A 27,426-nucleotide genomic window follows, 5' to 3' on the forward strand; every position below is an offset into this window, starting at 1 on the left:
ATATATGACCAATCAATTTTCTACAAAGACACTAACGTAATTCAACTGAGGATTAAACAGTCTTTTTAACAAATAATGCAATTCAATCTACGTCAAGAAACAAGAAAAATCTCCAATAAACAACCTACCTTGTGTCTAAAGGAGCTAGAGGAAGAACAACAAACAAAACTTCAAACCAGAAGAAGGAAGGAAATAATAAAGATTAGAACAGAAATGAATACTACAGACTTTGAAAAAAAACAATAGAAGAGATCAATGAGACCAGGTGTAGGTTGTTTGAAAAACAAAATCAATAAATTAAAAAACCTCTAACCGTATTTGTGAGGAAAAAAAGAGAAAGGGCTCAAATACATAAAATTACAAATAAGAGAGGAGAAATAACACCCAACACCACAGAAATACAAACAATTAGAAGAGAATATTACGAAAAACTCTATGTCCACAAATGGACAACCTAGAAGAAATGGAAAAATACCTAGAAATGTATAAAACCACCAAAACTTAAACAGGAAGAAATAGAAAACTTGAATGGAGCAAGAACCAGCAAAGAAATTGAGTCAGTAATCAAAACACTCCCAACAAACAGAAGTCCAAGACCAGGTGGCTTCACAGGCAAACTCTACCAAACATTTAAGGCAAAATTAATATTTATTCTTCTTAAATTATCCCAAAAATAGAAAAGGAGGGAAAACTTCCAAATTTATCCCATGAGACCAGCATCATCCTGATACCAAAACCAGACAAAGCCACCACTAAAAAAGGGAACTACAGGTCAATATCCCTATTGAAGAAACATGCAAAAATTCTCAACAAAACACTAGCATATTGAATTCAACAGTACATGTTACAAAATCCTTTAACTTTGAATTAGCACTGTTGTATTCTTTGGGTAAATACCTACTGGTGTAATTGTTGGATCATAGGGTAGTTCTGTTTTTAACCTTTTTGAGGAACCTCCATGCTGTATTCCAGAGTGGCTGCACCAACTTGCATTCCCACCAACAGTGCAAACGGGTTCCCTTTTCTCCACACCCTCGCCAACACCTGCTATTCCTTGTGTGTTGTTGATGTTAGCCACTTAGACAGGTGTGAGGTAATATCTCATTGTAGTTTTCGTTTGTATTTTCCTAATGATCAGTCATGTTGAGGATCTTTTCATGAGCCTGTTGGCCATTTGTATATCTTCTGTGGGAAAATGTCTATTCATGCTTTCTGTCCAATTTTAAACTGGATTATTCATTTTGGGGGTGTTGAGTTATAGAAGTTCTTTAAGTATTTTGGATACAAACCTTTATCAGATATGTCATTTGCAAATATCGCTCCCATTCCATAGATTGTCTTTTAGTTTTGTTGATTGTTTCCTTCGCTGTGTAGAAACTTTTTATTTTGATATAGTCTCAATAATATTTATTGAAAGGGATACATGCATCCTGAAGCTTATAGCAACAGTGTATACAATAGCCAAATTATGGAAACAGTCCAAGTGTCCATATTGGACAAGTGGAATATTACTCAGCCATAAAAAGAATGAAATCTTACCATTTGAAATGATATGGGTGGAGCTACAGAGTATTATGCTAAGTGAAATATATCAGTCCGAGAAAGACAAATACTGTATTTCACATATGGTAAAATCATATGTGGAATTTAAGAAACAAAACAACATTTGAGCAAAGGGAAAAAAGAGAGAGAGGCAAACCAAGACAGACTCTTTTTTTTTTTTAAGGAAGTTTATTTTCTTTTTTTTTTAATGTTTATTTATTTGAGAGACAGAACATGAGCAGGGGAGGGGCAGAGAGAGAGGCAGACACAGAATCCAAAGCAGACTCCAAGCTCTGAGCTGTTGGCACAGAGCCTGACACAGGGCTCAAACTCATGAACTGTGAGATCATGACTTGAGTAAAATCTGTCGCCTAACCGACTGAGCCACCCAGGCGCCCTGAAACAGACTCTTAATTATAGAGAACAAAACTGATGGTTACTAGAACAGAGGTGGGTGGGGAATGGGTCAAATAGGTGATAGGGATTAAGGAGGGCACTTGCTGTAATGAGCACTGAGTGATGTATGGAAGTGTGAATCACTATATTGTACACCTGGAAAAAAAGACATGCATTTAAGTCTTTAAAAAAATCATTCACTGGGGCACTTGGGTGGCTCAGTTGGTTAAGTGTCCAACTTTGGCTCAGGTCATGATCTTGTGGTTGGTGACAGCTCAAAGCCCGGAGTCTACTTCAGATTCTGTGTCTCCCTCTCTCTCAGCCCCTCCCCTGCTCGCACTCTGTTTCTCTCTCAAAAATAAATAAACATTTAAAAAAATCATTCACCATGATCAAGTATTCCTGGGATGCAAGGATGGTTCAATATTCACAAATCAATCAGTGTGATACATCACATCAATAAGACAAAGTAAGAATCATATGATCATTTCAATAGATGCAGAAAAAGCATTTGACAAAATACAACACCTATTCATGATGAAAACCTCAACATAGGTTTAGAAGGAACATACCTCAACATAAGAAAGGCCATTTATGAAAAACCAGCACCTATCATCATCTTTAATGGGAAAAAACTGAGATCTTTTCCCCTAAGCTCAGGAACAAGACAAGGATGTCCACAATCACCACTTTTATTCAACATAGTACTGGAAGTCCTAGCCACAGCAATCAGACAATGAGGAGAAATAAAAGGCTTCCAAACTGGCAAGGAAGAAGTAAAACTCATTATATCCAGGTGACATGACACTATGTATAGAAAACCCAAAAGACTCCACCAAAAAACTGCTAAGACTGATCAATGAATTCGATACAGGTCCATGTTCCAAATCAATGTACAGAAATCTATTGTTCTTCTATACACCAATAATGAAACAGAAGAAAGAGAAACTAAAAAAACAATCCCATTTATAATTGCACCCAAAATAACAAGATACCTAGGAATCAACCTAACCAAAGAGACGAAAGACCTATAGATGAAAACTATAAAACATTGATGAAAGAAATTCAAGACAACACAAAGAAATGGAAAAGACATTCCATTCTCATGGATTATAAGAACAAATATTGGTAAACTACCTATACTACTCAAAACAGTCTACACATTTAATGTAATCCCTATCAAAATAACACTAGCATTTACCACAGAACTAGAACAGTCAGTCCTAAAATTTGTATGGAACCACAAAAGATCTTGAATAGCCAAAGTAATCTTGAAGAAGAAAAGCAAAACTGGAGGCCATCACAATCCCGGACTTTAACCTGTATTACAAAGCTGTAATCATCAAGACGGTATGGTAGTGGCACAAAAACAAACACATAGAGCAATACAACAGAATAGGAAATCTGGAAATAAACCCACAATTATATGGTCTATTAATCTTCAACAAAACAGGAAAGAATATCCAGTGGCAAAAGACAGTCTCTTCAACAAATGATGTTGGGAAAACTGGACAGCAACATACAAAAGAATGAAACCGGATCACTTTCTTACACCATACACAAAAATAAATTCAAAATGGATGAAAAACCTAAATGTGAGACATGAAACCATAAAAATCCCAGAGAACACAGGCAGTAACTTCTCTGACATCAGCCATACCACATTTTCTCTAGAAAAGTCTCCTGATGGAAGGGAAATGAAAGCAAAAATGAACTACTGGGACCTCATCAAAATAAAAAGTTTCTACACAGAGAAGGAAACAATCAACAAAACTAAGGGCAAACTACAGAATGGGAGATAATATTTGCAAACGGCATATCCGGTAAAGGTTTGTATCCAAAATACTTAAAGAACTTCTATAACTCAACACCCCCAAAATGAATAATCCAGTTTAAAATTGGACAGAAAGCATGAATAGACATTTTCCCACAGAAGACATACAAATGGCCAACAGACTCATGAAAAGATCCTCAACATGACTGATCATCAGGAAAATACAAATGAAAACTACAATGAGATATTACCTCACACCTGTCAGAATGGCTAACATCTACAACACACGAGAAACAACAGGTGTTGGCAAGGATGTGGAGAAAAGGGAACCCGTTTGCGCTGTTGGTGGGAATGCAAGTTGGTGCAGCCACTCTGGAATACAGCATGGAAGTTCCTCAAAAAGGAACTACCCTACGACCCAGCAATTGCACTACTGGGTATTTACCCAAAGAGTACAAGAACACTAATCCAAAGACGTACACACACCTCTATGTTTATAGCAACATTATTTACAATAGCTAAATTATGGAAGCAGCTCAAGTGTCCATTGACTGATGAATGGAAAGATAAGAGTTGGGATGATGATGATGATAGATGATAGATAGATGATGATAGATGATAGATAGATAGATAGATAGATAGATAATAGGTAGGTAGATAGGTAGGTAGATAGATAGATAGATAATGGAATACTACTTTCACAGCCATAAAAAAAGAATGAAATCTTGCTATTTGCAATGGTTCGGATGGAGCTAGAGTGCATCATGCTAAGCAAAATAATAACAGTCAGAGAAAGACCAAAACCATATGATTTCACTCATATGTGGAATTTAAGAAACAAAACAAAAATGCAAAGAGAAAATATAAGGGAGGGAGAGATAAATCAAGAAAGAGCCTCTTAATGATAGAGAAGAAACTGATTAGCAGGGGCAAGGAAGGTGCGGGAATGGGTTAAATAAGTGATGGGGATTAAGGAGTTCACATCTTGTGAGGAGCACAGAGTGTTGTACAGAAGTGTTTCATTACTATATTGTATACCTGAAACTAATGCAACACTATATGTAAACTAATGAGAATTAAAATAAAAACAACAACAATAATAATAAGCCTCAACCCTTTCTCACACCCAAAAATTAACTTGAAATGAGTACAGACTAAACATATAAATCAAAACTATAAAGCTTCTAGCAGAAAACATTGGAGAAAAATCTCTGTGACTTTAACGTAGGCAAAGATTTCTTAGATAAGGCATAAAAAGCACCAAAAAAGAAAAAAAAAAACATTTTAGGCTTCATCGAAAATGTAAGACTTTTGCTTTTGGGAAGACACCATTAAGAAAATGAAAAGAGAGGCCCCTGGGTGGCTCAGTCGGTTGAGCATCCCACTTCGGCTCAGGTCATGATCTCACGGTTTGTGGGTTCGCCCCACATCAGGCTCTGTGCTGACAGCTCAGAGCCTGGAGCCTGCTTTAGATTGTGTCTCTCTCTCTCTCTCTCTCTCTCTCTCTCTCTCTCTCCCCCTCCCCCACTCGCATTCTGTCTCTCTCTCTCTCTCTCTCAAAAATAAACATTTTTAAAAAAAGAAAATGAAAAGAGAAGACAGACTGAGAGAAAGTATTGCAATACATATATCTAACAAATAATCTGTATACAAATTACATAAAGAACACTCATAACTCCAACTTAAAACAAGACTTAACGGACACTTCAATGGGCTAAAAACTAAACAGACACTTCACAAAAGAAGATATACAAATGGCCAAAAAACACATGAGAAGATACTCAATGTTATTAGTCTTCAGGGAAATACAAATTAAAAAATACAGTGAGATACCATTACACATCTACCATAATGGCTAAATTTTAAAAGACTTATACTATCAAGTACTGGCAATGATCTGGAGCAACTGGGACTCTCATATGTTGCTACTGGGAAAGTAAAATGTTGCAACCACACTGGAAAACAAACTAGAAGTTTCTTATGAAATTAAACATGCGCTTACCATAGGACTCAACTATCAAACTCCTAGGTATTTAATAATTTTAAAAAATGGTCTCAAAATTGGGGTGCCTTGGTGGCTCAGTCGGTTGAGCATCTGACTTCAGCTCAGGTCATGATCTCATGGTTTGTGGGTTCGAGCCCCACATCGGGCTCTGTGCTGACAGCTCAGAGCCTGGAGCCTGCTTCAGAATCTGTGTCTCCCTCTCTCTCCCTGCTCACACTCTGTCTCTGTCTCTGTCTCAGAAATAAACAAACACTTAAAAATTAAAAAAAAAAATCTCAAAATAAATAAATGAACTTAAAAGGGGGGCAGGGGGCACCTGGGTGGCTCAGTAGATTGAACGTCAGACTGTTCATTTCAGATCAGGTCATAATCTCATGGTTCATGAGATGGAGCCCTGCCTCAGGCTCTGTGCTGTAAGCACAGCTTAGGATTCTCTCTCTCCTCTCTCTGCCTCTCTCCCACTAGTACATGCAGATGTTCTCTCTCTCTCTCTCTCTCTCTCTCAAAATGAATAAAAAAAACTTTAAAAAAAATGAAAACACATGTCCACACAGAAACTTATACAAAAGTATTCATGACAGGTTTATTCGTAATAGACAAAAGTAGGAACTACATCAAATATCCATAGGTGGGTGAATAAACTCTGGTACATTGGTACAATGGAATACTATTCAGAAAAAAAAAAGAATGAACTACTGATACATGAAAGAGTACATGATTATGAAATTCTCTCACAGTCAAAACTAATCCTTTAGTGACAGAATGTGTAACTGGTTGTCTGGGAACCAGTGGGTAGTGAGAGGGAAGAAAGGAACTTTTATAGGTGATAGAAATGTTCTATGTTTTGACCCGATGGTATTTAAGAGATGTATACATTTGTTAAAAACCCACTGACCTCATGACTTAAAATGGATGCGTTTTATTGCATGAAAGAATAACTCAATAAAGTTGCATTTTAAAATGTCGAGGTCAAGGAAAACAACCCTGAGGAATTCTCCCAGATTAAAGAAACATCACAACTGGGGCACCTGAGAGGGGGGTTCAGTCAGTTAAGCAACTGACTCTTGATTTTGGCTCAGGTCATGATTCCAGGGTCGTGAGATCGTCTTGCGTTGGGCTCAGCACTGAGCATGGAGTCTGCTCTCTCCCTCTGGCTCTCCCCCTCTCACGCTCTCTCTCTCTCTCTAAAATAAAATGTAAAACAAAACAAAACAAAACAAAAAGATACATCACAACTAAATGTATCATATGACCCTGAAACGTGCAGGAAAAATGCCTATAAATGATATAATCAGGATAGTTGACAAATTTGAATATGGGTTATAGATGAAAACACAGTACTCTGTCAATGCTAAATTTCTTGGTTTTGATAATTTTACTATGGTTATACAAGACAAAGTACTAGCTCTAATAAAACATTTAGGAAAGGGACATAATGACCCCGATTTATTATCAAACAGGTGAGCAGGGTGGGGGGAGGGGAGAGAGAGAAGGACTATAAAGTACAGATAGGACAAAATATTAACAAATGGTAAATGTGCAAAGACTATATGAAAGGGCTTTTTTTCATTTTTTTAATGTTTACTTATTTTTGAGGAAGAGAAAGACAGAGTGTGAGCAGGAGAGGGGCAGAGAGATGGGGGGAGATACAGAATCTGAAGCAGGCTCCAGGCTCTGAGCTGTCAGCACAGAGCCTGATGCCGGGCTCAAACTCACAAACCACGAGATCATGACCTGAGCCAAGGTCGGATGCTTAACCAACTCAGCCACCCAGGTGCCCCATGAGAGTTTCTATACTGTTGTTTCAACTATTCAGGAAGTATAAAATTATAGCAAAAGAAAAACATTTTAATGAGAGGTGATTATCTAGATGGGAGAGGGGAGGCTAGATAACTATTTTTTAGTTCTTAATCGTGCCATCCCTCAAAGCCGAGGCTATTTAAATGATTCATCCTATTAATAAGGAAAGACCCAGCCTATTAATAAGGAAAAGACTAGACTATCAGAGATGTCTAATTGCTTCAGGGAAATAGAAAGAGAGAATTTCTCAGGGCCATTAAAGAGAGGGGAAATTGCTCTCCAAAGACAAAATCTTGCCCTCTTCCTCAAGAAAAGATCAGGTATCTAATTTCTTAAATCATAGTCCAAAAAGAACATTTTCTTCCTTCTCTAACTCATCTCCGTTTCCACAGTAAACTAAGTCCTGCTATCAAAAACATTAGTTTGTAAATAATCACAAATTATCACAGCAACAAACAAAAAAAATTACAAAATTCTATCTCATCTTTTCTTATAATTATTGAAGCAGGGAAAGAAAATATCACCAATTGTCTTCTCACAGATACAATTGTACTTCTGAGAGCACTCAGCATTTGTTATTCTTGTTGAAGATAAAAATGCACATTGTCCTCTCCCAGAAATATTCATGAATGCATAGTGCCTGTAGAAAAGAAAGCATACACGCTCAGCTGTTTAATTCTGAAGCTGACAATAACATAAATTATAATTTTTTAAGTCCATTGCCTAAATATCTAGAAAATGGAAATATTATAACTTCATCAGTAAAAGATTTTCTTTTGGTCTTAGCCTATTAAACAGAATATCAACTTTTGATCCCATAATAATCTCTCATTTTATTTTACACTGGGAATTTTTGTTAGAAGGCAAAATTACCTTGCAATATTGCTATGGAGTCACGATACAGTAAGCCTGCTTTCCATCCCTCATATAATTTGTATTTGCTATGTATTTGAATATCCAAATCTCTTACAGAAAGAAAAGAAAGAAAGAAAGAAAGAAAGAAAGAAGGAAGGAAGGAAGGAAGGGAGGAAGGAAGGAAGGAAGGAAGGGAGATAAATGAAACTATCTTGTGAGGCATGGGCAGAAAGCATAAGATGTATTAAATATATATGGATAAGTAAATCAGTAACCTTGGAGACATGTCAGGTATATATACAGTATAGAGCATAGGAAAGGAAGAAAGAACAAAGCAGCACTAAATGTCTCACTCAAAATATACACTATGAACAGAGATACTTAACATCCATGAGGTCTTAAACTCACCTCCCACTGGTGACACGCATACTGGCCCTCTGCCTAAAAAACTCAAATAAAATCCATACCTGCTCAGCAGGTTCACTGAAAAGCTGCAGTTGTGGCCGGGCTTACGTGTTCCTGCCTCTCCCCAAGAGAGAAAATGTGTATGCTGGCCATAGAGGCTTCTGTTTGGTGGGCCCTCTTAGTCAAAACTCAAGTGATGTCCTAGAAACCACACCATTATCAGGAAAGCGGTATGGAGAAGAATCAGGCCATATGAAGATTACTTAAACCAGGATTCGAGTGATCCTTTTACCCACTGGCACCCTATCCTGAGTTTGACAATTGATCCCATTCCAGCGCACTGTGAAAAGCTATCCCATTTCTTTCCCCTTGCATAGTGTTATTTGTTTTAAATTGATTTGATTAACTGTACAATTTAGGCATCTTAATTTGGCCCATGAGCCTTTCTGTTCTATGCTTCTGAGGTCTTTGCTTAGAAGTGTACTCACTATGACTATATTGAAGTAATCTCCTTCATGACATCTCTTGTAAGTTTGCAGCCCAAAATCACACTACTTGTAGGACCTAAATTTAGAATTAAAAGTGGCCCAGATACACCATACCCCAAGGTATCCAGAAACAGCTAATTAGTCCTTGAAAAAGCAACCTTCATCTCAGTCCCCAAATAATTTCCACAGCAGCTCAAAAAGAAAAACAAAAATCACTAAACACTACAAAGGAAATGACACCATGAACAAAAGCAAGCAGAAACAATAGAGTAGACCCACAGACTTCAAATATTAGAATTATCGGATACCAAATATAAACTAGTATGTTTGATATCTTTCAAAAGACAGTTTGAAAATATGAGTAACTAGCAAGATTTGAAAACTTAAAACAGAATCCCTAGAAATCAAAAGTGTAACAGTTAAGATTTTTTAAAAGTCATTGAGCAATTTAAAAGAAGATTATAACTAAATATAAACCCAAGCGTTTACAAAACACTGCACTTCAAAATAAAACTTTAAGGGTGCCTAGCTAACTCAGTTGGAAAAGCATGCGACAAGGGCCATGAGGTTGAGCCCTATATTGGGTATAGAGATCACTTAGTTACTCACTTACTTGCATAAAGAAACAAATTCAAAATAAAACCATAGTGAAGGTATATGTATGCATGTTTGTGTGTATACTCATGTATATTTATGTCTATAAATAATATAACTAACAATATACAGATCAAATGATGTGATAATATTTCACACGTATCGAAAATATCCTAAGTCAAAAATGCGTTTAATACACCTAACCTACTAGGTTAGCCTAGCATGCCTTAAATATGATCAGAACACTGATGTTAGCCTTTAGTTAGGCAAAACCATCTAACACAAAGCCTATTTTATACTCAAGTGTTGAGTATCTCCAGTGATTTGGTGAATCCGATAGTGAAAGTGAAAACCAGAATGGTTGGATGGGTACAGGATGGTTGTAAGTGTCCGGGTTGGTGATCTTGTGATCACGTGGCTGACTGACAGCCGCAGCTCCCAGCATCACAAGAGATCATACTGCACATCACCAGCCCAGAAAATGATCATATGAAATATTCAAAGTACAAATTCTACTGCATATTGCTTTCACATTATTGTAAAGTAGAAAAATTATAAGTTTGGGGCCCCTGGGTGGCTCAGTCAGTTAAGCGTCCGACTTCAGCTCAGGTCACGATCTCACGGTCCGTGAGTTCGAGCCCCGCGTCAGGCTCTGGCTGATGGCTCAGAGCCTGGAGCCTGTTTCCGATTCTGTGTCTCCCTCTCTCTCTGCCCCTCCCCCGTTCATGCTCTGTCTCTCTCTGTCTCAAAAATAAATAAACGTTATAAAAATAACAAAATTAAAAAAAAAAGAAAAATTATAAGTCAAACCATTATAACTCAGGGACCATCTACAACGGTGTGTCAGATGAATTTGGGGTATCCTCAAAATACCCATCTGTCATTGTGGGAGGGATCACTATAACTCAGTCAGAATGATGTACTTTATAATTTTGGCTTATTTTGTGTGCCTCATAACACATACGTCTGAGCATGTGCCTAGGATCATAATTTTGTTAATAATCTGCATGACATTTCCCTTCCTTTTTAATTATACTTCCTAAAACATTTTCTTAATCACTCTACTTGTTCTTACCAATGACCCCCGTGGGAAAACTGTGGGAAACAAGACAAGATTCTTTTTAGATACAGATACATCCTGATTCCAACACCAATGTTGGAGTTGGAATGCATTCATTCCAGAGACTTACATCCCCAAAAGTGGGTCACTGTCAATCCATTTCCGTTTTCTTTCTCCTCCTTTATATGATAATCCAATCCAGTAGTAATTCCTATAAGTTTGGGTTTGAATGAAGGTCTGTAAAGGAAACAAAACATACCATGTGACTAGCTCCCATCGGTTAGATAAATGAAAAAACCAGATAAAGGTCCCAGCTATTTCTGTGGCTGGTACTCTGCTATGTTCCATACCATACTTCATCTCTACTTCCTAGAAAACCCTCTCTTCCCGCCCATCCCTGTGCTTTTATCTTCTGAAGTAATTTTCTATCATAGATTATTTACTTAGTATTAAAAATGGCTGCCAAGGGGTTCCTGGGTGGTTCAGTCGTTTAAGCATCCAACTCTTGTTTTCAGTTCAGGTCATGATCTCACTGTCATAAGATTGAGTCCCAAGTTGGGCTCCATGCTGGGCATGGAGCCTGCTTAAGATTCTCTCTCCCTCTCTCTCTGCTCCTCCCCTGCTCGTGCTCTCTCTCTCTCTCTCTCTCAAACAAAATCAAATAAAATTAAAATTAAAATTAAAATTAAATGGAGAACTCCTGGGGTGCCTGGGTGGCTCAGTCAGTTAAGCATCTGACTGTCAGTTTCAGCTCAAGTCATGATCTTGTGGTTTCATGAGTTCAAGCCCCGCATCAGTCTCCGAGCCTGCTTGGGATTCTCTCTGTCCCTCTCTGCTCCTTCCCCACTCACGCTGTGTCTGTGTCTCTCAAATAAATAAGTAAACTTAAAAAAAAAAAAAAAATGGAGCACTCCTTTAAAAAATTTTTTTTAATAGAATAAAAAACAAAAATGGCTGCCAGTCTCATGGATTATTTAAAACACGAAAAAAATGTAAATTTAAGTATCTAATAATAGACTTGTTAAATAATTTATGACACTATGAAACTACTCAAAATCATGCTCCAGAAAAATATTTAAGGATACTGACAGTGATCATTACATATTCTTAGATGAAGAAAGGAATTTTCAAAACAAATTTATTAAAATAAGAAGTATATATAAGAAGTTGTGCATCAGAGCTGAGAAAGGCTTGCTATAGTGTAGTAGTTAGAAAGGGTGAAGGGAAAAGGGGCAGTATTTGGAAATATTTGCTATGTCAAAAAATGTAATATATCAAAGTGACATATAATGTCTGATCAAATGTGTGAGTGTATTTTAAAATATAGGTTTAAATTTAAGTGGGTTTTACTGCAACAAACAAAAATAATTTTATGACTTCATATCATAAATTTTTTTTATGTTGTGATTTAAAACATCTATTAGATTTGCATATAAATGTTGTGTTGTTTTCCTAAGTGATAAGTAGACGTTTCAGACTGATCTTTGAAAACATTTCTCAGTAAAAAAACATTCTGTGTATGTGGATAGTTTTTATTGGTAATAAATTTAAAAGATAATTTTGATATTGTCACTTTATTTTCTCTTTTTACAATTCATTTTAAAAAATATACATCGATACAATATATTAGAATATTGATCAAATGAATGTTATGTACAGATGCAATGAAAATCACCATTAGGCTAATTTGTAAAACTGTTATCACTTTTACGTTACTCATTATTATCTCCATTTTGCAGCTGGAAAAACTGAGACCCAGACGCTAAGTAATTCACCCAAGCTCACTTAGCTAGAAAGTGGCAGAACTGGATTTTGCCTGATACCAGGCAGTCTGGCTCCTGGATTCCTAATAGTACCTACTGGATTAGATTGCCTCCAGGTACTTAGTTGCCACCTTAGAAGGATAAATAACCACTGCTTCCAGGCTGCAAATACCAAAGGGTTAAGAGCTCCATTGAAGGAGAGCCATGCTTTTCAGTGAGCTGTTCTCCTGCAGATGCCTTAGAAAAGGAAATGAATGCAAAACCCCAAAGTGAATCTTCAAGGGGGTTTTCCATTTTGGAAATATTAATGGTCATCATGAATAGATAATATAAGAATGCTTAGTAAGTGGCAGCATCATATATGCCCATCAGTAGGCAGGGTTTTCCAGAACCCTTAACCTTCTTAACTACACAACTTGTGCTCACTCAACAGATACAACCCAGAGGATAACTGAAGGTCCCTCTGTCTGGATTGCCACATCCTCATTATCTTGGGTCCCTGGGTAAGAGACCTGGTGCAAGAAAATAAAAGTAAATGTAACAGTCCATGTTACCAGTTCATCTTGATCATTTATCTTCAGAAGAAATGAATTATAGCTTTGGCATGTCTGTTTACATCCCTTCCAGTTTTTATATTCAGGAATAAAATAGTAACACTTTATTCCACAACAGGACCAGTGGCTTTCATAGAGTTTGCCTGCAACATATAAGGTGAAACATTACCTGCTATTCCATTAAGCAGAGCCATATATTTATCAGCCCTCCATAACTAAGTAAAATCTTAGTATCATCAATAATGACAATATTACGTTCATCAAGATTCTGGAATGCAAAGAGATAGCTCTCATGTTCCTTGCAGCACAATTCACGACAGCCAAGATATGAAAACAACGAGTGTCCCTCAATGGATGAATGGATAAAGAAAATGTGATATATACAATCAATAGAATACTCTTCAGCCTTTAGAAAAAGGAAATCCTGCATAGGCAACAGCATGGATTAACCTTGAGGATATTATGCTCAATGAAATAAGCCAATCACAGAAGTATAAATACTCCATGATTCCACTTACATGAGATACAAAAAATAGTCAAATTCAGAGAAACAGAAACTGGAAGGTGGTTGCCAATGGCTACAGGAGGGGGAAGTAAGGAGTTTTTTGTTCAATGGGTATACAGTTTCAGTTGTGCAAGATGATTAAGTTCTAAAGATCTGTGGTACAACAAAATGCCTTTGGTTAACAATACTGAAGTGTGCACTGAAAAACTTGTTAAAAGGGTGAAACTTGTGTGTTCTTACCCACTCCCAAAAAGAGAGACATGAGAAAACTTTTGGAGGTAATGGATATGTCTATTACCCTGATTATGGATGATTTTACAGATATATGCATATGTCCAAACTTGTCAAATGATATACAGTAAATATGTGCAACTTTTGCATGTTAATAATACCTCAAGAAAGCTGTTTTTAAAACAATAAAAGTAAGTTTTTAAAAAGATTCTGGGGGCGCCTGGGTGGCTCAGTCGGTTAAGCGTCCAACTTCGGCTCAGGTCATGATCTCACAGTTCGTGGGTTCGAGCCCCGCATCTGGCTCTGTGCTGACAGCTCGGAGCCCAGAGCCTGTTTCGGATTCTGTGTCTCCCTCTGTCTCTGCCCCTCCCCCACTCGCGCTCTGTCTCCCTCTGTCTCAAAAATAAATAAACATTAGAAAATAATAATAATAAAAAATTTTTTTAAAAATAAAAAGATTCTGGAATGTCTTCTAAATAAAAGAAACATTCTTCGGGATTTTTTTCTTTTCCTCATACATTTTATAATGTATCAAATTTTTGAAATAGCATTGATTCTTTAATAACAGAGAAGATAAATTCCTACAACCTACCATATTGAAATGATATTAAATATGCAAAATCTTTGTAAACTCCAAATCCTAAACAAATATTTAATAGTTGTTAATTAACCAGGTCAGTTCATTCCACCATTATACATGATAACAGAGTTTATTATGTGAGATTTAATATTCTTATCTCTTGGATGTTTTTAATGGTATTATCAGACCGAGTTGCACAAACATCAACACTTAGGCAAAACTTGCAGGAGCACTGCAGAGAGCATACAGGCCAAATATCTCAACTCAAGGCAGAATGGGAACACACGCACACAATCATCTTTCCAAGAGCATCCAAATGAAAGGCATTGTGCCCATTTTAGCCGAAGTACATTTTTACTTATAGCCTCCATATCTCATGTCAGCAACAAAGCGGAGTGCCTAATTTGCCCACAGGTCCAAAATGATCCAAGTTTTCAGGGAAGCTGACACACGATTTCACCTTCTGGGAGCAGTAGAAATGCAGGGCTTGTCATTGAGTTTGGGGGAAATATAGAGCCCTACTAATCCAAATGGCTCCTGGGGTCTGTCTCATATTTGATACAGGCAAACCCGAACACTCATATTACATCTCAGAAGTAGAAATAAAAAGTTGCCTGGTAAACCTAGATCACTAGCATAGATCGTAAACCTGTCTATTTAGCCTCAAACCTTCTGGGAGGGGAAGAAATAAAAGAAAATCATGCAATCTTCCCTTCCCTTCATACCTATATTTTTTCTCTGGCATGTCCTTTCTATAAAATCCTGCTTCATTTTCTGCTGAAGACTTTCATTTTCACGACTGCTATATTCCAAAATCTTATTTGTCAAAAGTTGCTCCTTGAAGTAGCTGTCATTTTGCACAATTTGGTACTCTTGGCTCAAATTTTTTATCTTTTCCCTCTGCTGATGGTTTTCTTGAATATACTGAAAAACTAAAATTAACAGCATAGGTATAATATAAAAGTACTCATACGGCTTAACTGTTAAAATGTAAGACAAAGGAAAGTCTCACTTTGATAACCAACCCATTTCATTACTTTAAATGAGTAATTTGACATTTAGAAAGTAACACCTCAATAAACTAACCATAGAAATGGAACCACCAAATTTCACACTGTTAGTAACCTGAGTGTAGAATAAATAAATAAAATTATGATGGTAACACCTTATAATTCGGTTTTGTTTCTTTTTAAAAGTTAGTGCATCATTTATAAATAGGTACCAAAGTAAAAATCAGTCAATCAACTTTTAACAACACATCTGAGCATGAAAAACTGTGCTGAGACACATAAGGAAATAGCGTCATTGTTATTAGAGGAGATAGAATATACACAGAAGAAAAGAGAGAAAGATTTAAATATGTACATTTATCTGAGTGTAACATATTAGTAATTTTCTCAAAAAATGTCAAGAAATTCAAATAAAAGATAACAGTTGAATTTAAGGGGCACCTGGGTGGCTCAACTAGTTAAGCATCTGACTCTTTGTTTTGGCCTCAGGTCATGATCTTTCAGTTTCCTGGGTTCAAGACCCATGTGGGGCTCTGCATTGGCAGCTCGGAGCCTGCTTGGGATTCACTCTCTCCCTCTCTCCCTGCCCCTCCCCCACTCACGCTGTCTCTGTCTCAAAATAAATAAATAAACTAAAAAAACATTTAAAAAGTTGTATTCAAGATCATCTAATGTCCATGTACAGAATCACTCTTTCCACTAAACTATATCTTCATTAAATACTTAAAAAAAAATCACAAGAAAGTCATAATTTCTTCTGAACAGCTATTTCTTGAAGAATGTTTAAGAATCACAGTGATCTAAACTCAGAAGTCAGAATATGACTAAGTCCTGTAACTGGAGGAATGTTATCATGTATTATACACAGTAAGACAACTCACTGAACCACAGAGTCACTGGAATAGGTAAGTAACATGAAAATAGCACTGTGACATGTCTATGGAAAAAATCACCCAGAAGGAGCCACCTGGGACATTCCCTGATGGGAGTCGGAGAACAATTAACGGAGCACAATTAATATTTGCACAATTAGCGGTCCCTGCTATTACTCAGGCTTGAAGGATATATTTCAATTACTCACTCTTTGTCCCCAACACTGCAACTGTCACCAATAGTAGTAAACAGAGGATCCCAAGAATCACCGCAATGAGATGCCAGGGCACTGAAAACTCTTTAAATAAAAAGAAAGATAATTATCAGGGGCAGAGCATGGCCCCTACTAACCTTAGCCTGGGATACCATTTGAAACAAAGAGACAATCTTCCCTAAAATTTTTACAAAAATATATCATACCAATTGATTTAAATTCGTAACCTAATAATTACAGTTTTAAAGTCTCAGATTTCTGGGGCGCTTGGGTGGCTCAGTCGGTTGAGCATCTGATTCTTGATTTTGGCTCAGGTCATGATCCCAGTGTCATGGAATCCAGCCCTGTGTCAGGCTCAGCAAGGAGCCTGCTTGAGATTCTCTCTCTTTCTCTCTCTGCCCCTCTCCCCTTTTATGAAAAATAAAAATAAGGTCTCAGACTTCTGATGATATACACCCACTGTAGAAATATTACACATAAGAACAGTCCAATAGGATTTTAAAAGTACTTCCCTTACTAAATAGAGAGCTGTCCAATGACTATGCTGTGCACTTGAAACTAAGGTGCATTGCATGTCAACTATCCTTCAATTTAAAAAAATCTAACCAAGTTTTCAAAAAGAAGCACAGAAGGCAATAGACATAATACACATTTATAAGAATCCACACGGACATTGTATACTCTTTCCTGTGATCACAACTAATCATGAAGAGGAACAAAAAAGCAGTCAATATTCTTGAGGAATTGGTAGCCAACAGTGGATATTCTGAAGCTGGAAATGTGACTGGGATCTATCCTTAAACGAGTTTCTAGAAATAGGGGCGCCTGGGTGGCTCAGTTGGTTGAGCGTCCAACTTCAGCTCAGGTCATGATCTCACAGTTTGTGAGTTCCAGCCCCACATCGGGCTCTGTGCTGACAGCTCAGGGCCTGGAGCCTGCTTCGGATTCTGTGTCTCCCTCTCTCTACACCTCTTCTGCTCGCATGCTGTCTGTCTCTCTCTCTCAAAAATAAATAAACATTAAAAAAATTTTTTTTAATTTCTAGAAATCAAATTTCCTTTCTTTTTCATCAATTCTATTTTTCCCTAGACAATATTATATTTAGCCTCCTATTTTTGAGGTCCTTGATCTGAAAACTGTATCTCTGTCACTAAATTAAAACAGTAAAAGTCATTCTCACTTTAGAGCTCATGACAATATTTGAAGGTAGAACAGAAAAGAGAACAGAAAAAAAAATGAATGCTCCTTCTGTTTCTTCATTGCCGTTAAGGTTTGGTAAATATTTAAGACACCTAAAACACCTTCTATCTGAATAAAAACATTGTTTCTAACAAATATTGTCATTTTTCAAGCAGTCTCTAAGACCTTTATTTCTCTAGGAAATGCAGTGTTTTCTTGAGACTGTAATCTGTCCTTCACTTTTAATGGCCTCAAAAATTCCTCTTGATCAGAAATTTGAATAAAAACATTTTATTGGCTTTGTGAATCTAAAAGAATTCATCAATTTCTCCATTCTCACAAACTTAAAAAGAAAAAAAAAAAAAAAAGACTTGCTCTGCTACCTACGCCATTATCGTTTCCTATCACCATTTGAGAACCTGAAGGACAGACAGGAACTTTTTTTCAAACGTCAAAGTTTGAAAGAGACGCTTAAGACACGTACCTTTGTCATCAGTTTTCCCAGGCCTTTGAGTCCTACCTGGCCTTATTCTATTTTGTGACTCTGAAGGAGACTGAAGAAATCTCAGGGTGGAATAAATCACTTTCTGATCGCTCATCTCTACAGGAAGAAGGGAAACGTGTTTTGCATTAAAACCTCACAACAGGATGATTTCTTTCCAAAGAAAAATTACAGTGTCAGTCTATAGAAATATACAAGAAACATACCTAGAGGTGTGTGTGTGTATCTGTATGTGTAAGGGGAGGTGTGTTTAACTCCTTCAAGTGCACAAAGCATGTGGACTGAGCCTGATATATATAGGAAAGCGAAAACCTTTCAATATTTCTGTTAAACTCATTTATACTTCTAGTGATTATTGCCATTATGATTAGAAATACAGAAAGGTGGGTTTTTTTTAATCTACCAATACACTGAATAGGCTGAGTCATATTCACCCAGCCAATTTAACTCCAAATGTTCAATGTACATATACAAATGTTGGGCAAATTTGAGGCACCATTGTAAATTACTGAGACCATTTTAAAACTATCAATTCAAAAAACAAAAATTCTGTTTCTGAAGTACTGAAAAAATATAAGTATCTTGCCTTAAAAAGCCTTAATATACACATTCATATCTATATATAAATATTACAAAGTTCTTGCATTCTTTTCAGTTATGACATGACTCTACTAGAGTGTTTCCCAAAATACATCCCATAAACCATCTGCAAAAGAATTATTAAGGGTTAACATCACAGATTGCTCAACAATCTGATTCCAGTGCCCCATGCAAGGTGTGTGGAATAAACACCTCTTAGGGGTGCCTGGGTGGCTCAGTTGGTTGAGCATTCAATTCTTGATTTTGGCTCAGGTCATAATCCCACGTAGCCCCATGTCGGGCTCTGTTTTGAGCATCGAGCCTACTTAAGATTCTCTCTCTCTCTCTCTCTCTCTCTGTCTCTCTCTCTCTGCCCCACTCCCCCACTTGCACGTGCTCTCTCTCTCAAAACAAAAATAAATTAATTAAAAAATAACGATTAAAAAAATCTCTTAGTTGGAGCCGAGACTCCTGTATTTTTAATCCCAAATGATTCCATGTATATTTGAATTTTAGAAATAATTTTCTAGTGTATGATGTTGCCACAGAAGCCTCTGTGAAAATAAAATTTGTCAATAGGCAGTCATTAGTTAATATCCATAAAGGATTTGATCTATAATAATATCAATATAACAAGAAATTATTAAATAGTAAACGTCTAAAACTTACCTTGGTTCTTATATTAATCAGTGTGAAGAGATGATATCTAAGGAGCAGAAAACGTGGAAAACAAATTGCACATGGAACTATATCCTTTTTCAATTTTTTAATTAACTTCTAAAATTTTCTAACTTCTTCACATTTTCCCTAATTTCCTAAGGAACAGGAGTGTTTTCACTTATTCAGTCCTTTAAGATGGATAGTATGTAAGTAACTCAACATAAAGCAAAACACGCAGCATATTGAGAAAAAGAAAATAGCTTCCCGTGAATGCTGCAGTAGTTTTCATATCCTTTAGAGTTCATGCAGTTCTGATGTGATCATTAGAAAATTCTTTTCTAGCAATCCCATATTCATGCCAAGCCACTTGTAATAAAATGCCATATTCCTAGCATCTTTTTTCCTGAGAATTTTTTCTTTATAAGTGGGACTAGTAGGATACTCAGATAACAAAGCTATGAGAAAGCAAAAGCAAATGTTACCTGTGTCTATGCCAGGCAGTGATGCAGGTGGAGAACACTGATCCAGAAATGCGGTGGAAGAAGCTGGCCTTTCCAATCCTGGATCCCTTGTGTGCGTCAGGGCTATAAGACAGAAGGCAGAAATGAATTTTCTCTGAATGGTACTCACACTAAAAAAATTAGTGCCCCTCCTCTTGACCAAAGTGGTGAAAGGAAATTATATCAAAAGGCTGATGTTGAGGTATATCTTCCTCCATTTCAACTAATCAACCACTTCGAACTCTTTGCAAAATAACAGTCAAAATCAATTATTTGAGGACCGAACATATAAATGAACACAGTTTTGTTCTAAATTCTAAGTAACTAAATTCTTTAACTCTTAAATAGCCTGTTAGAAACTTTGTCTTCCATGTTGCTATTTGAAAAAAATGTATTATTTCTTTTTTCCATTTAAGTGTACTACAGATAAGTGTATTTTAGAAATTGTTTTTACATGTCCATAATTCCACTACAAAAATTTTGGCGTATATTCTTCTAGTTTTTCTATCCACACACTGGGTTTATTATCAAAGTTGGAATCGTTCCATACATGATGTTTTTGATTATTTCCTAATAAATGTTTCCTCATTTAAAAAATATTCATCTACAATGTGATTTTAAAAACCATATATAGTCATTACCCAGACAGATTATATCACAATTTATTCAGGCAATCCCCTACGGTTGGGCATCTGGGTGGTTTCCATGTTTTTTGCTAACATAAAAAATATTTGGCCTTATTTTTGAATACTGTCTTAGAAAAAATTTTTAAACATAAAATTATGGGATCGATACGTTAAAGAACTTTGATACATATTGCCAAATGCCTTCCAGTGAAGTTGCTCCCATTTGTACATCACTAGGTGTGTGAGAAAATGCTCACATTTGATCTTTTAAGAAGAGATACTATTGAAGTATTCCTCCACTCGAGTTTTGTGCGTGAACCTTACTTCGTGAAGATCTTCAACCTTCCAGCTAAAGGAAATTCATCTCTGCAACTGTTTCTATGAGTCAGACCTTACCAGAATACAGCCAAATCTCCCTGAAGTTCATTGTCATGTAATACAGTCCTTGTCAGTCTTCTGACATACAGCTCTATGAAACCAACCGACGTTGCCCTTCACATCACATGATTATGGTTAACGTGGGGTGTGGCAGAGAGGAGTGAGGTGGGATGAGAAACAGAAATTGGTTATGCAGAGACAACTCACCCTTATTTCACCCGACTCTGACCAAATTCCTCGCTTATTCTTTTTTTCCCTTACCACGTCGAGCCACAACCAAAGCATTGTCCTTTAGAAGGATTTCTCATTCTTCAGTTTGCTCATGCTGCCCACCTCACTTCCATGCTACTTTACAAACACAGCTACTGACTGTTCTCACCGCTAGGACCACCATGTCTAGGTTATGTTGCCGGTGTTTGGTCCCTGTCTGTCCCCAAAGCGGTCCTGAATCTCTGAATCACCACTTGTCATCATGTGCAGGCACTCAGCTGAAATACCTCCCAGAGACTAATTTAATTCAATAAGACAAAGCAAAGTTGCATGGGTAGTTTCTGGACACTTCAAGAATACATGCTGCTGGGCATTTTCTTGTCTTTACCCCACTCCTGGTTCGACTTTGTTCATCTCCAAACAGAGAAAGATCTTAGCCTTCTAACCTAGCACCAAAAATAAATAAGTAAATAAATAAATAAATAAATAAAACCAGTTCTGCTGAGAGAACATTGGGAGCAGGGGTGGGAGAAGTATTCGTGGTGATCAAAAAAGTGGCAGAGAGAGACACTATCATTTATTGGAGGACCCACTGTACATCCAACCATATCAAAACCTTCCAATGCTGAGAACTGTTTATTACTGTCCCCATTTTACGAATGAAGAAACTAACGTTAAGAAGTTAATTGACTTGCCAACACCCACGTTCTTGCTAAGTCTTGACCCATGTTTAAAATCAGGCCTGACTGAATATAAAGCACTGACAGAATATGGATTCAGAAGGGCTTGGATTTGCAACAAACCTCATGCTACAAAGCATGAATTCTGGAAGCAGGCAGATGTGGTTTGAAATACCAGCACTAGCTTCCCTGTGAGATGTGGGGCAAGTCACTACCCTTCTATAAAACGTCGGGTTCATCATAGTAAGATAGCGAGAATATTTGCCTTCTCAGGTTGTTATGAGAGTTAAGTGAGACCGGGTCTATCAAGTGCCAACCAGACCTGGTAAACACGCAGTAGGCACTCATTAGATGTTAAATATTATTATTTGAGGTCCAAGGTTCAAATCCTTTCTAGCTGCAAAAATGTGAACCAGTCACTTGCGATCTTCAAGCCAGTTTCCTCCCATGTTCTATGAGAATATCACTCACTTGATAGACTTGGAAGATTTCAATGAGATTAGCACTACAGATAGGATTTCTCAGACTTCAAAATAAATAGTCATTTTTTCCCTCTCTCTCCCAAGGTTCTATAAATAGTAGAAAAGCCAGGACTGCAATCCAGAAGTCCTGACAGGCTGAGCTAGTTTCTCTGTTCTAACATGTGAGGTTTGGAGTGTAGACACTCGGAAGAAAGGAGGTGGGAAGGGGCGGTCAGGCACATTAGTACTGGAAAAACATGGGCGGCATCCTACTACCGCCCTAGAAAAACCATTCTGTGCCCTCAGATCTAGCTATTTATATTTTCCTGTCCCGGTGGAGACACTAGTAATGCTGAGCCTTTATTCTGTTTTGATTTACATCCTTATAGCTGATGAAAGGGTGGAGAGTTCTCACGATGGAGCCTAGACAGCTGCAGATTACCTTTTTTCACTTCCATACCTGTCTGTCTTCTCTACGTAAACTCTGTGACTACCATGTCTGTCTGGTCCCTTATCGTAACTGCAGCACAGACAAGAGATACAATGCCTACATGTGTGCTTGATGAGCAAAGGGGTTCGAGTTAAGAGAAATTGACTATAAAATCTAGATTTTTCCATTTTAGAGAGAAGCCAGTGAGAGGTCTTCTGAATTCACTTTTGCTCAAAAGACACATAATACATAAAACATATGTATATACAAAGCATTTGTTTACTTACTTCCTGGTTGCTTGGCTGCAAAGCCTTTTTCCATTTGGGAAACCACACAACTTACCTCAACCCCTACTGGCAATATTCACTTTGTCAGCTAGGAGCTTAGATCACGGCTTCTAGTCACACCTTCCAGCTTTCTGGTCACACCGTCAAACCTCAGCAGCTTATCATTTCACAGCAGCATGCTGTTTCTCCTCTTGAACGTGAAGTATGTCTAGCATAAACACTAGTTCCTACGAAAAGATGGTCTTCCTCCCTCTCCTGAGAAGTGGACCTCACCTAGCCAAGATTCCCACCTCCACGGTTGTTAGACTTAATGCCTAAACTTCATGACACTGAGCGACTTCTGGCTCTTGTTGTAAAAACTCAAAAGACTTCATTTGAAGGTTCCTGTTCCCCTGACTAGTACCTCATTTGTCCTTCTTGTCTTTACAATAAAAACTGTTCTAACACTCTAGAGTCAAAATCTTTGATATTGGCCCAATTGCCCTCCAGCAGTCAATCAAACAGTACCCATCCTTCCTCCAATTTCTAAATACCTAAATGAGAAGACCGTCTCAGGAAATAAGTAAGCATGAAAAAATTATGGGAAAAGAAAAAAAAAGGATTTCAGGTTGCTATTTGGGCTCTGTGCCACTAAAGGATAAAGTCTGTTCATGGGTTGAAGGGAAAATAGCTCTGCAAAGTAGTGGCACAATTAAGAAGTTAGATGTTTGAATTAGTGTTCCCTCCACTATATCACACAGTTCAGACTCTAAGCTCACCCTCAAACCATTCATTTACCTTTGCTCTTTATTTTTATTAAATTCTGTGGATTTTCTATTCTAGCTCATTACCATATAATGCTAAGAAGCCAACTATTAAAACTGCCCATAGATGTGTATAGGAGCCTTATTCACAATTGCCAAAACTTGGAAGCAACTGAGAGGTGCTTCACTAGATAAAAGGATAAACCGTGGTCCATCCAAGCAATGGAATATTCAGCGCTAAGAAATGAGCTATCAAGCCATGAAAAGACACGAAGGAAACTTAGTAAGAAATGAACTATCAAGCCATGAAAAGACATAAAGGAAACTCAAATGTGTATTACCAAGTAAAAGAAGTCAATCTGAAAAGGCTACATATTGTCTGATTCCAACTATGACACTATGGAAAAGATAAAACTATGGAGACAATACAAAGAGTAGCAGTTGCCAGGGGATGAGAGTAGGGAGAAATAGAATAGAGCCCAGGGGAATTTTAGGGTGGTGAAAATACTAGCTCTAAGACCAGAATGATGGATATATGGTCATTATACATTTGCCCAAACTCACAGAACGCACACTGCCAAGAGTGAACCCTAATGTAAACAAACTATGGGTTTTAAGCGGTTATGATATGTCAGTGGAGACTCATCAAATATAACAAATGTGCCACTCTGCTGAGAGATGCTGATAACAGAGAAGGCTGTGCATGTGGGCAGCTAGAGTATATGGGAAATCTCTGTACCTTCCTCTCATTTGGCTGTGAACCGAAAATTGCTCCCCCCAAAAAAATCTTTAAAAAAAAAATCACAGGGATCACTGGTTGAACTTACAGCACAACCCATGTTCACAGGTCTCAAACAAAATGGTCTAATGATGGATACACAAAATAATCTCAGCTCTCATTTACATTAAAAATGTCCACATGAATAAACTCAGTCTGACATCGATGAAGTATCTGCATGTACTCTTAACTGTAAGAAGCAGAGGTGCAAAACCTAGAAACTCAAAATAAAGAATTCTCGCTGGTCCTCTTTGCGGGGCCATTTATCTATTCCTTGGCTGAACAAAGTTAAAGTGCTCTACTTGGACCATACATGAGAAAATTACAATCGCAGTGGGACCACATCCAAAAGACACATCCTGTTCCGAGGTATTTGAATATACAGCTCTGTGGCAGAGGTATGTGTGTATGCAAAATTCATGGCAGTTGGAAGGTTTGCACAGTGGCAGAAATGAGTCTCTTCCACCTCAGACTAAGTTACAAAGGCACATAATCTGAAGGCAGGAAGTACAAAAGACAACAAGCTCAATCAACTGTTACAAAGCACCTACTCTATGGAAAAGACTGTGCTAGGTGCTGGGTGGTGACACTCCATCCCAAAAAGGAACAAAAGGAGGGACGGGGCACAGAACCAATACTTAGGAATACTTTGATTATTGTAAGAGGTCTCTTTTTTTATGGGGAGAGGGGAAAGGGAACATGTATCTGCTGACCTGAGTGCTATAACAATCTGGTTTCACATAAAATTAGCACACAATTTAGTTTTTAGTGATCCTTGTCCGCTAGCAACTTACCATCAAGGAGAGCCAGTTCAAACAGGGTACATGAAAGCCAGAAACAATATAAAGTATTTATCCTAATGACCTATCCTCTAATCTTGGTTTGAACATGAGAAACACAGTAGATAGTGGAGACAGAGCATAACAAGTGAGTCAGCACTAGAGGGAAGTCAGAGAATGAAAACAGAGTTAATACATTAGAGGCTTTTTTTAATCTAAGGACTATTTCCCCCAACTCCCTCAATCTTCATCATTTTAGTCAATGTCTTCCTCAGGAGACTCAGAATAAAGATTCTCTCAAGGAGCAACCAAAAATTGTGGCCCTACAGAAGGTTAACAGAGCAATTTGTTTTTCCCTTCCTCCTGGAGACTGACGTCTAAGAAAATTATAACATGACTTTATGACTTTACATTGCATATCCACCAAGGTCTACAACTTAAGAAGATATGCTTATTTTCGTAAGAGACCAGCAGGTGAAGACAGTATAGTCTTGCACCGTGGAGATCAGGTGACGTTCCAGAGCAAACCTGAAGAGGATGCCCATTCGTGTTCATGCCTGTTTATGCAGTGCGAAAGACCAGATGGTACTCCAAGGCAAACAGGCTACCAAGACGTGCTTTAGAGCTACATTGTCCAAAGGATAGCCACAAGGGACACTGGCTACCTAAATTTAATCAAGAGGGAGGAGTCAACAAGAGGGATACCAGAACTTCCCTCCTCCCTCAAACTCGGCAGTATTGAGATCACTTGGAATTCCAGGAATCCAGGCTGCAGTCGGACAGAAACCTCTCCAGGAGCTAGAGAGAAGCTTGGCAGTTCAGAGGTGCGTGTTTGTGAATTGGGAGAGACCAATCGGGTGGCTGCGGAGGCAAGGAAGAGGGAGGTAACCCTGTCGGTGGAGAAACAAAAGGAGCAGAAAGAGGCTATGGAAGTGTGGGATTGTATTTGAATAAGAGAAAAACCTCTCTGGACCACGGTCCAGGAAACAAGAATACAAAGAGAGATGAGAGACAGTTTCTACTTTGCAAGCAGCCCAGGAGTGAAGATCAGAGATTTCAGGGTTGCAGGACTATCTCCGGACCAGAGCCACTGCCTGCGGGCTGCTCTGCGTGCACCTGGTGGGGAGGAGAGCCAGCCCCCGGCTTGGTAATGCTCTGGGGGCGCACTGCAAGAAAGCTGTCCCCTCCATGCAGTGCTGTGAGAAGAGGGTTTACTAATGCTTCAAGAACAAGACGCTGCAGGCGCCAGCCAGAGGCCTGTTGTCCACCGGGCGGAGTAGTGCTATTCTCGGTCCGTGCAGAGTGGGATCCTTTAAACCACCGAGTTTTGAATCCCAGTAGAGTGCCCAGGACGCAGGGAGACTGGGGAGCCGGACACACCCGGCCTGCTCCCGCCCATGCTGCTCAGGGAGCACTGCCTGAACAGTGTGTTTCGAGACACCCAGTGCAGGGGGAGGACTAGGGTGTCACCATTTTCCTCCCCGTCACCAACACAGTGGGGCTTAAGGGAACGAGATAGCGGCACCCAGTGCAGGGGGCACCCAGTGGAGGCAGGACCCACTAACACCAAACCTCACCCCTCCGAGGCTAGCAATGGCTTTTCTCCAGGAGTGAGATTGACACTCACGGAACCAGTAGGCCCCTCTTCCAGACGAGCACAGCCACGGGGTCCAAGGCACCACTGGACAACTGTCCTGTGGTTTTGTATGTGAGTCTGTTTTTGTTATTGTTGTTGTTGTTGTTGTTTTCTTCTTTCTTTTTTTAATTATTTTTTTCTTCTTTTTCTTTCTTCTTTTTCCCTGCCTTATCTTTCTGCTCTCCTAATTTTTTTCTTCCTCCCATGGATTCAGACTTAAAGTTTCTGATTTGATTTTTAGTCGATTCTTATTATGCATATTTTTTCTTTCTTTTCTCTCTCTCTCTCTCTCTCTCTCTCTCTTTTTTTCTTTCTTGGTCTGGTTGTTTGTGTAATCAGACCTTTTGCC

At 38.1% G+C, this 27,426-nt stretch overlaps 1 protein-coding gene across 2 annotated transcripts; it reads right to left on the bottom strand.

The window, feature by feature from the left end:
- Positions 1-5,789: 5,789 nt before the first annotated feature.
- LOC125920105 (killer cell lectin-like receptor 2) lies at positions 5,790-20,021 on the bottom strand. 2 transcript variants are annotated; one of them, XM_049627108.1, is made up of 7 exons: positions 19,579-20,021; positions 18,313-18,429; positions 16,644-16,733; positions 15,278-15,484; positions 13,237-13,379; positions 11,050-11,156; positions 5,790-8,157 (listed from the first exon to the last, which is right to left on the bottom strand). In XM_049627108.1, the coding sequence occupies exons 2-7, from the start codon at positions 18,425-18,427 to the stop codon at positions 7,998-8,000; spliced, it is 822 nt and encodes a 273-aa protein (XP_049483065.1). In that variant the 5' UTR covers positions 18,428-18,429; positions 19,579-20,021; the 3' UTR covers positions 5,790-7,997. The 2 variants fall into 2 exon arrangements, with proteins under 2 accessions (XP_049483065.1, XP_049483066.1); XM_049627109.1 differs by lacking the exon at positions 19,579-20,021 and having other exon boundaries at positions 18,313-18,719.
- Between the last annotated feature and the right edge of the window lie 7,405 nt (positions 20,022-27,426).

Source organism: Panthera uncia, chromosome B4, assembly GCF_023721935.1.
Source record: "Panthera uncia isolate 11264 chromosome B4, Puncia_PCG_1.0, whole genome shotgun sequence".
Classification (NCBI taxonomy): Eukaryota; Metazoa; Chordata; class Mammalia; order Carnivora; family Felidae; genus Panthera; species Panthera uncia.

Coding starts and splice junctions, on each gene's coding strand:
- LOC125920105 (XM_049627108.1), bottom strand. CDS start 18,427: ATGAGCGATCAGAAAGTGATTTATTCCACCCTGAGATTTCTTCAGTCT. Junction 15,485..16,643: donor TGCAGTGTTGGGGACAAAGA/GTGAGTAATTGA, acceptor TGTTAATTTTAG/TTTTTCAGTATATTCAAGAA. Junction 11,157..13,236: donor TAAATGATCAAGATGAACTG/GTAACATGGACT, acceptor TTTCCTTTACAG/ACCTTCATTCAAACCCAAAC.